Source organism: Battus philenor, unplaced genomic scaffold, assembly GCF_028537555.1.
Source record: "Battus philenor isolate CCGP_79_NKW_IND1 unplaced genomic scaffold, ilBatPhil1.0.hap1 SCAF_30, whole genome shotgun sequence".
Classification (NCBI taxonomy): domain Eukaryota; kingdom Metazoa; phylum Arthropoda; class Insecta; order Lepidoptera; family Papilionidae; genus Battus; species Battus philenor.
Window position 1 is genome coordinate 6,615,780 of NW_027181694.1, and position 11,138 is coordinate 6,626,917.

The following is an 11,138-nucleotide window of genomic DNA, read 5'->3' on the forward strand; positions in this document are numbered from 1 at the left end:
GTTCAATCTCAATATATATTGATAAACATATCTTTTGTTTTGTTGTTCTTGTTGTTAGTCATATCTTTTGAAATTTCAGTTCAAAAAAATGCCAATTTTCTTACAAGAGAAACGATTGGTACTTGTCTCTGGTTGATTCTTCATTACTGAAAATTGTTTAATTTAATATTATTCTAAAATAAATAAATTACCATGTCCGTCCTCCAGTGCTTGCAATTTTGCAGAAAGATTCCACAATAAGCCAAATTCAATTTTTTTATGAACACTGTTACAAATGTCCTTAATACCACACCTGATCAATTAAGTTTTAAGTTGTATTAAAATATAAATACTTACTACGCCCTTATACTGTAATTTAAATCTAATGATTTTTTACTACTTATTTGAATAACTTTTTTGTAAACTCTCTGTTTAACGACATGTAGGCTGCGGTAAGGATAGAAAATAAAATAACAATTTATTTTATAATAAAATATAATTATGGCAATAATTACAGGTATAAAAAATAAATGGCACGAATTTTTAGTTTTTCATATGACCACACGCAAGTACGTATATTGGCTGAGGGGCTGCCAGAACGTATACGGGTTTATCTTTATCTGAAAAATATAAATTATTAACATATTAACAACTAATGTATAAAAACGATGTAGTTTTTGTACGATGTAGTTTTTATGTGTTATTCTTAATATATATAAATAATCATGTATTTTTTCTGTAACTGTTTTACTCTAATGTAAGTGAAGTTGTAATATTTCTCTCAATTAAGATAACTGTTTTACAAATTCAATTTTATAATTATTACGGTTAGTTAGTTAGTACGGTACAGAGAATCCGCTTTATTTTTAATTTAATATATCATTTAATTTTAAAGTTTATGCTAAACACGGACATTATTTTCTCAATAAATTAATCATTAAAAATGGCAAAGAAACTTATTATTCTTAACAATACTAAGTAATTAATTTTTAATTTTTATTATGACAACACTAATTATATATGTCAAATAAATACTAAAGTAATAAACCTATATCGACATTAAAAGAAAACGTAGTAACTTAAGATATTTAATTGTTTATCAAAGCCAAGTCTTTTTTGGGCAATATTTAGTATATCGCGGTAAGGTTGTAACCTGTAATATTTATAATATATCGATGTTTCATATAAGCGAGTAACATACAATTAATTTTTTTTAATATTTATAACTTTGACGTTTTTAAAAACAATAAAAAACCGCCATTTTTGTAAATCTAGTTATAAAACATGACATCAACAACTTCGATTGTAAATATATTAAAATCTATGATAATGAATCGTAGAGCTTTAGGATCTATAACACATGGAATAATAGCTGATTTTAAAATTATTTAAAACACTTCTGGGCAAAGATTACAGTCACAATGTTGTAGTTTAGTCCTTTGGTAAATATTTAAGTAATCATTTTTGAAAACTTACCACAGCTTACAATGCAATTTGATTTAAAATTGTCCAAAGAGTTGCTATGTCCACAGCTAAAAAAGACAAAATTACTTTATTAAATATGGTTTCATTCCAGCCACATACATAACTAGGAAATAAGTTGTGTGGAAAGAAAAATACCAATTTATTTATTATTCAGTTTTTGGGTTTTTACATCAACACTGAGGAGTCAAGTTATCAAAAGGTTAAATGTTTTGTTTTAATTACTTACAAAAAGTAAAAAGTTATAGATCCTTTACTTTTACAATCTAACACACACACATATATATAAATATATATATTTATATGTATATATAAACATACATGTAGCCTCATTTCTGCCCGCTAAGATATTACTTTTGAGATTCAATATGTAATAATACAAAGTGATTGAAAATAGGTGTAAAATGAAATATGAATATCTAAAATGGGGCTGAATCTATAGTTCATTGGCTGTCAATTACTGTATGGTACAGTCCAATAGTCAAGACTTTCAAACAAAATTAATAATGTAATCATAATATAGTAAGAAAAAGCAATATCTACATTAGACCCTGCAGACATTGTACTGCCAGATGTTACTGGCGTGTCACATTAAAATAAAAAACTAATGGAAAATAATTTAGAAAGATTGCTTTATACAGGTTGATTGAAAATAGGTTAAAAGTAAATACAGTACATGGTGAGAAATATTACACATTGACCTTTGGAAAGAGACAATCAGATAATTTCGGCTTTGTAGAGCACTTTCTCTGTTCCACACTACCTAAGCAATTTTTTTGTCAGTTGTATTTCGTGGGACAGAGATAACGGTATATAAAGCCGAAATTAGCTGATTGTCTCTTTCCAAAGGTCAATATGCAATGTTTATCACCAGGTACTGCAAACATTTTAAAGTCTTAAATTATTTATTAATACAGTCATTAAAAAATAACTTTTTTTCTTTCTCTGTTCTCCTCAATAAATAGTTTGTTACGAACTAACACAAATTTAATTTTAAATTGAAGTTTAAAAGTTATTGTAATGATCTTATGTCACAAAAGTATAAAAAAATGTACATACCATTGGTTGCTTAAACTAATGTTATTCAAGGACCTCGACTGCCCACTACCAGGGCTAGACGCGCTCTGAAGATCTGCCATGGAACACGCTTGACGAAGCTTCGCCACCAGCCTATGCTGCACCGCATTGTGACAATTCATTGGACAATTATTATTATCTGTATCCTCTATTAGTATCTGTGGCAATGTTTGATCGTTTTCACTATCTGTATTCTGTGTTAATCTGTGCATGTTACAATTGCAACTGACATTACTAGTGTTGCCAGCGGATAAATATTCTACCGTTTTGGTAGAAAGTTGATGTGTTGTTTGTTTGTTTGATGAACGGTGTAGGTTCGGGTCTGATGAGAATTTGTCAGCTGTTGATGCGTTTCGCTTGTTCCTGGTCATCATGGAGAGCTGGTATTGACCTCTTCTGCTTGTAGTGGGGGATATATTTGGTGATCTCTCTGGTGAGGTGTATGCTGAGGTACATTTGGAGGTTCTTCTCACCGTGTCTTTTAATTCGTATTCCGTTGCAATGGCTTCGAATACCTAAGCAATTAGAGAAGAAGAAGCATTAATGTCATGTTTTTGATAGGTCAAACAATTTTAATCAACGGTTAATCTCCCGTTTATCATGAAAACATTGTTATGTTTGATTAAACTATGATTAATAGTAAAATTCTCGTTAATGACTTGTTAAAACTCCTGTTAACTGCACACACGTGTCATAAAAGATGCATAATTAGTTAAAATATTTAATTAAAAAACTACCAATCTGTTTTTAATTGACAATTTCTTTATACAGAGTGATTAAATACAAGTATAGTTCAGTTGTTGTAAAACCTTTTAGAGCTTTTGACCTATTATCAATCATTCTGTATTACAATATGACAGGCCAATGACTTCTAGCAACACAAAGTTTGTAGGGACAGATAATAAATAATAATTAATTTTAATATGTACTAATGCCAAATTAAAAAAAATGCTTTTTCTTAATATATTATCATAACGGTATTTATTATTTTTAAAACTATTGATTTTTAGATAGTATGTACACTAATTAACAGCAAATGAGATATACTTTCACCATATTAAAGTTTTTGTATCAATTTTAAATCACTCTGTATTGTCAAATATTATATCTTAATTATAAAGAGTCAAAATGATCTAATGAATTCAGGCGTTATTTTGCGGAAGTCCATCCTAAGTAAGAAAAGGACCAATGTGTAGCTACTTCCGTTAATGCAGTAGTAGTCGTGTCTCTAAACTCTAGTCACTCTGTGTTTGGCACTAATCGGTGTAACATAACTCCTGAAGATGCCCCGTGGAGGTGTGAAACATGTGTTGAGTGATTTAACGGTGGCAGTTGTGTAATTCGCATTGTTTGCCGCATACGCATTTATCAGCGGGCTGGCGGGCGGTGCATTTTATTTCACGACTACCACTGCATGTGCGGAAGTAGCTATATATTGGTCCTTTTCTTACTTAGAGTCAAAATGAAGCTGCGACTGGTTTGTAAACAAAAATTCTAATATATATTAACGTGAAATGTTTAATCACAGTTTAAACAACGATTAAAAAGAATGTCTTGAAGAAATCTTTCAGAAACCTAACACGGATGTACTAGTAGCACATCAATTAATATTTTGAAATAAGAATTTAGTGATTTTACAGCAAAATATTTACTGGTCACTCGTCAGTTGAATTTTAATAGATGCATATAGTTATAAAAATTAAAATCTACATTCACCTGTTCTGCGACTAAATTTCTAGAGTAAGGGGAATCCTTTGAAGGTAAGTTCTCTCTGCAAAGCGCGCAGCGTTCCAGCCTATTCCAACAGGCTGTAATGACAAAAAAAGGCTGTGAATGTCTGGAATTGCAGATTCTTTCAGAGTTCACTGTCCTTCAAATAAAATATTTTTATGTAAGCTGAAACAAGAATCTACACAAAATGTCGGTATTATCAGCTCTATAGGAAGCATATCGACTCAGAAGGCAGTCCAGCTATGAGCTGGAAAGAAACGTAAAATTTGTTCTTTACAAATATAGTTTTATATGTTCACATGTGAGCACCAACATTTTTTTAATAACATTCGTTATTAGGGATATTTGTACTCTTCTATCTTATTTTGGCACAGGGTATTTACATTTTTTTAAACTGCCTTCTGGCGACACCACAGTGATGATTTCACGAAAGACCACGTGCCTGCTTCTGAGAAAAACTTTGAAGTTGCCACTACATCGCGTGCGTCTCATCATGATCCGATTGACAGACTTTCCGGTCACATAAAGCAACACCAACTGGTTATGTATGTTCCAAAAATATAAATAACGAAATGTGGAAGTCTTGTGGAAATGCCTTACATGACGGAGATTGTTTTTTTACCATACGAAAGTGATAAACTAAATTCCAAAGAAAATGCAAATGAACAAATATATAAAAGAAACAAATTTCGTATTTACATATGTATATCTTTAAAATTTCATGGAATCAGGGTCGCAGGGGCAGATCTAGCTCCCGTGTGCAATGAAACCTTGGCGCCCCCAGGCCTGACCCCTCCGCGGCTATGTTCGAAAAATAAGCCACTTATAGAGCGCTCGCGTTTGATAACTGCCGCCACAGCGCTGGCTGGCCGCTTTTGGCATATCATTGTTGTACCATGATGGTTCCAGATGATGCTCTTAGCTACATGGTTGATGTTATAATGTACACATCAAACCACAGGCGGCTCTAGCTCGTGTAGCGCCCGTGTGCAGTGAAACCCTGGCGCCCCTTAGGCCTGACCCCCTCCCCCGCGGCTATAACTACTAACTTTGCCGTCGTAACAAGAAACTTTTGTTTATATTCCAACAAGCTATTTTATAAGTAGGTATATCTTACATACGGTATCAGTTACGGCCTTTCTTCTTATGACGGCAGAATAACACTCATTGTTTTTATGCCTGTAGCACATCTCTGTTGCGAAACTAAGCGGCGAACCGCGATAGATTCCAAGACGATGCTCTTAGCTGTCTCAGGGAGCGCCGCGGCGCCCGTGTGCATTGCACACCTTGCACTATAGGTTTAGCCGCCCCTCCAGGGTTGAGAACTGACCACGTGGTTAGTATAATATAACAATTCAAGCCAAGCGAACAGATATTTACGAATCGTGCGGACGGCAAAGTGTTAATTCTTCTTTTCACATACTTTTTTACTTCTTTACTCTTACATCTACTATTTATTCTGTTATAATACGCTCCGAATCTCTATAGATTTAAAGCGTGAACATAAATTGAATCTTTTTTTCCCCGCCATTAATACGGAAAAGTCGTATACCAAATACTAAACACGTATACAAAAATTTTGTCAAATCAAAAACAAAATGTAATAATTTCATCTGGAACAACCATGTCGTTTACTTCACATTGTTTTACTTCATTTAGAACACATACCTTCTAAACTTAGTTGTTCGTGGAACAAAAGACATCGAAATGCATCATGGGCTCGGGTGAAAGAGTTACCTTCACAGTAGAGATGCGATCGTGCACAAGTCAGGGCTTTGGTAGCTGTCGCCGCACATACACAGCAAGCCAGGGCCCTGATGACGCCAGCCAGAGCACGTCTGGACCTCTCCCCCCGGGAACCACCTCCGCAGCTCCAAAGCAACTGGAAACATCACCGTTTATCATCTATCGTTCACAACCCGCGACGAATTTGTCTCAAAATTGTTCGATTGAAATTTGTACTTTCTAACTTCATCAGAATTTAACATGTATGTATTTCAAAAATAAATAAAAAACAGTACCAGACAGATAATAAATATAAGAAATAAAATTAAACTCGTAATGCCTTAATATCATCTTCAATAAGGTTGTGGGTACATATATATAATAAAGTTCTACAAGATATCTCAGACTTTGCGGAGGTCTATCAAAGAAGGTGATGGTGAATAATAACAAAGAATACATACCTCTGGATCATCGTTGGGGTCCACACCGCAGTTCCAGACTAGGAGGGAGACCCCACCACCGGTGCCGTCACCTCTGATCAACCCTGCAACTTGTCCGACCTGTCAAAATTCAAATTTATGTCAAACATAGTTTACCTTTGGAACGTAGTTTTTATTTCCTGTGTGTACAAGACCATTGTGTATGTAATTACATGATGTCCCATGTATGGAGTTCAAAGAATATTGCGAGGTAGTGTTGGAAAGAGATAATAGACATTGAAAGTGGGGCGGCTCACTCGCACACTTTATATTCAAAGTACTGTTCGCAAAACTAAATATCATTGACGTCACTCCTTCACGCAGGTACTTGAAATATGGAGATATTCGATTTTAAAATGGATTTATTTAACATATGCTACATGTTATATAAGTCAACATATATCCTAGTTTCATTACACCAAAGCATCTATCGTCTCCCTCATGAGTAACAACGAACTTCGTCCAAAATTTCTGGAGTTTTACCAGAAGAAGGTATGGTATATAATACGCAAAAATAAGATTCAGGAATAAAAGAAAGGACCAGACAATACCGTAAGGATAAATTTAACTGAAATATTGTATATAAGCAAATAAGAAATCTGAGTGTGTATTGTCCAAGATGCTAGCCATATAGAATTGTAAAAAAAAACTGTCATATGTAGTGATAGTGTAAAACAAACAAAGCGACGCATAAAAGAGAGAGGTGAGGTATAAAAGTAAGTATATAAAGTACAAAATATTTTATAAGTGGAGGCTTCAGATTTATGTTTTATTTGCGTATTTATGTTTGAACAACAGGTATAATGGTGTTTATTATGTACAGTTGTAATTTTCATAAATAATTAAATACGTAAACATAATGTGAACATGTTTTTTCTTATTTTAACCTAACATAAAGCCGCCACTTACAGAAATATTGGTGTATTTTATACAAAGAATAAAAATAATTATCAAAAGAAGCAAATGATACTTGTTGTAACAGCTCCTAATAGATACCGGACTGTTTGTGTTTAGTGCGACAGAGATAACGCTCTACGAAGCCGAAATTAGCTGATTGTCTCTTTCCAAAGTAAAACTAATTTTTAAGCTTTTACGTTTATAATAAAATATCCAAATCTCATCATCCAAAATCTTTCATGAAAAATATTTGAAAAAAAATATCAGATATGAGTTTAGAAGCATTACCGGCATCCCCAGGAGGTCTTTTCCATCAGCCTGCAGCAAACAGTCCCCAGTCTTAAGCCCGGCAGAGTCCGCGCGTGACCCCGGTGTGACCTCCCGAACCTGTGTGACCACAATGCTGCTTTAAGAGACCACAACTTTAGGACTGTAATAGAGCTGTTAAAAATCTTTGATTGCGTGTATATAGATTTGTTAGGTTCACATGTAATTTCATGTTTTTGTCTAACTTTGGACCCCATCAGCTAAAAGGTCGTCATCATCTAACACAGTGATTCCCAAAGTGGTCTATATCAACCCCTAGGGGTCTATGACAACCTGCAAGGGGTCTACGTCAGCGAAAAAAAAATTGGGGAACTGTGGTTTAGAGAAATCAATATTATTTCCTTCCCATCGCAATATATTTATGATAACATTCTGTTCGTTTATTAGTTATTAAAAAAATAGGGGACATTCATAATATATTTACAAGACACCGTGAAAAATTGTATCAAAGTTTCAAATTCAAAAAATCTTAAATTCATTTAAGTATATGGAATCAGGAGGAGATTCGAAGAAAGGAGAAATGCTCCTCTAAAGTGGCGGTGGGCGGCGTCTGTAGCCCGTGCAACCAATGGGATCGAAACGGAAAGAATGATAGAGGAACAGAGCAAAAGGATAAGAAAGAAGAAATGTGGTATAAAAGAATGGAATGAAAGATCATGTGAAGAATGGAAGCAGAGAACGGAAATAAAAAAAAACTTAGTGAAAAAAATAAATTGCCCAAAAAAAACCCTGTCCCACCACAAGATAGGGGTACGAGAGGCCCTCAATAGCGGGGGTCAAAATAAAAAAAAAATGGGATCGAAACGTTCACAAGTGGCGCCACCACGAGCCGACATAGCTATGCCTTCCCTAGGTAAACCGATGACACAACCCAGGTCGCAGAGAAGTTTTATCACCGTGGTGATCACAATGATAAAGATGAAAGTTAATCATCAAAAGTATATGTATACAAAATATAAACACTAGTCTTACCCACGGATATGGATCCCAAAGCGTTCTAGTCAGACGGAAGCCCAGACCTTCACCCTCGTCTTCTGGCAGGTTTAGCTGGCGAATAAAATTAAAATAGATATTGAGTAATATTGAACTTGTTATTAATATACTTATATAATGTATACTGTAACGTTGCAAGTTAACGTCCCATAAATCTTAGTTAAAATTTTAACCAAAAAAATATAATCACGAGAAACGTCTCATAAATCGCAATACAGCAAAAAATTGTTCAACCCTTAGCGGGTAACGGTACGTCTCAAGTGGCGTGGGGTCGAGGGAGCATACTATTGGTTTAACGGATCTTTGTTTTTATAACAAAAATTCCAATGCGCCCGCGCACCAGCACACAGAGTTTACACCAGTGCTCGGGAGAAGGATCCAGGCCTCGGTCGCGTTCACTAGCTAGGTGTCGTCTCACGCACCGACGCACACTCTTTGTGTCGGTTGCGTTCACCAGCTATGTGTCTTCACACGCGCCGGGGCCAATTAGAATTTACGTTATAAATTCACGCCTTGGTCCTATTCATTCTCTGGGCATCATTTAGTTCACGCCACAACCTTTACATCGTCTCGCACCCCAAGGGGTAAGTGTTGAACAAATATTATAAAGACATTAATATTAAGTAGCATTTATCTATAAGTTAGAGCTCAAAATTTTGTCTGTGTCCATAGTTCCATCATTATGTATTCATTATTACTTTTTAATTTGTTTAATTGTTTATCTCTCCTATTATTGTTTTACATGCTTTACATTTTGTTACTCCGTTCTGACAGTAAACGATCACACCAACTGCTTTCGGTTTCTGCCCTTCCTTCGTCGCAAGCCATCTCGGGGTTTACTGTCAGCGGAGCAATTTGTACATATACTTATATATGTATATCATAACTGTGACATTTATTCACAGGTGCAAAGTTTATACTACGAGTTTTATACTGCAAGTTTTACGCTTCTTACATTGCAAGTTTTATGCTGCAAGTTTTATGCTGCAAGTTTTATGCTGCAAGTTTTATGCTGCAAGTTTTATGCTGCAAGTTTTACACCGTTGAAATTATATCACCGTGCACCGGAACCGACACATACTGCAACCTCCTGGGAGATCGTGCGGCTGACCACCACCACCACCATCAGGGGAGTACCGAGCTGCGGTGTAAGATTAGACCAGGCCTTGTGTCCGCTACCCTTAAGTAATTAAATACATATATATTTTTCTTTGTGTGCTTTTTTTGTCGCCAACATACACTAACCATTTTAATTAATTAACTACCAATTTTTTATTATAAATACATATTTTTCTTTTTATAACGGAACAATACAAAATAAAGATACTAGTAAATTAATATATTTAATAATTGGTACATTGAAAAAATGAATAAAGTATTACAGATAGGAAAAACAATACGCAAACATATATATAGGTCATGTATTTGTCGAGTTTTCTTTGTTAATATAGAATTTATTGTCTATTGTCTCATGTGAAGTTTTTGCTGTTAGTCTTGCGGCTTTTACAGCTTCATCGGAAACGAATTCACGGAACGGAGGGATCCGTGAACTATATAAAATTACAGGATTCGAGTTTCCAAACCCGTATCAGTACTCGGCGGGGAGACGAGGAAGTCACACAGTGGCCGCGAGATAGTAGCAGCGGGGCTCACCCAGCCAGCCCTCGAGGACACAAACCCAGCGCGACCCAGTCGGCAGAACTCGCGGCTAGCGCGCCTGTCTGGTCAGTGTTACTGATAGTGTACTGAATGAGGAGTTAAGTGTTGACGGCAGTGTGGACCACTCGACAATCTAAGGAAGGATACTGATCCTACCTCGGATCGCCCACGCTGTTCGCGGCGGCGTCTTCGGGAGGCCGCCGATTACGTAACGTACGGTAGGAAGTGTGGTGAATGATTTTTGAGCATCGCACGCGTTTTTTCGTGCGGTGAGCGGTCGTCACATACTGGAATTATTTATATTACACCTGGAAACTTCTAACGCCATAGCCGGCCGAGACCATAAAGTTCTGATTTATGTACACAACGTCCAAGGTGGACAAACGATTTCATAACGTCGTAGAAAAATGCGGGGAAGAAGCCGTTTTTAAACAATTCTTATAAGATATATTTAGATTTAAATTATACTGGCTCACAAGTTCCCAACCGACAAAGCCTCCACCGACTGACTTTCGAAGCTGGTGATGGATTTTTAAAGCTCACGCCATTCCCGTAAGTCATCAAGAACGCATTAACAATTCATAGCACAGCGCAACATGGCGTTCTATGGCGCGTGTGACAGTAAAAATGGCGGGAAAACATTACAATACTTACAACGACGAGCCGGACGCCGGGCGGGCGTTCCTCGCTTCCGCTTCCGCTGGCCGCCTCCGCTACGCAAGACTCCATATTTTATCTGTGCACAAATTTATTACATTACCACATGTACAAAGAACTTGACATTTCGTA

At 35.8% G+C, this 11,138-nt stretch overlaps 1 protein-coding gene across 1 annotated transcript; it reads right to left on the reverse strand.

The window, feature by feature from the left end:
- Positions 1-489: 489 nt before the first annotated feature.
- LOC137927468 (uncharacterized) lies at positions 490-11,078 on the reverse strand. Its single transcript, XM_068771280.1, has 9 exons — positions 11,004-11,078; positions 8,670-8,744; positions 7,659-7,757; positions 6,456-6,554; positions 6,007-6,151; positions 4,255-4,346; positions 2,521-3,053; positions 1,456-1,511; positions 490-599 (listed from the first exon to the last, which is right to left on the reverse strand). Exons 1-9 carry the CDS (start codon positions 11,076-11,078, stop codon positions 523-525), a joined length of 1,251 nt encoding a protein of 416 aa, XP_068627381.1. The 3' UTR covers positions 490-522.
- Between the last annotated feature and the right edge of the window lie 60 nt (positions 11,079-11,138).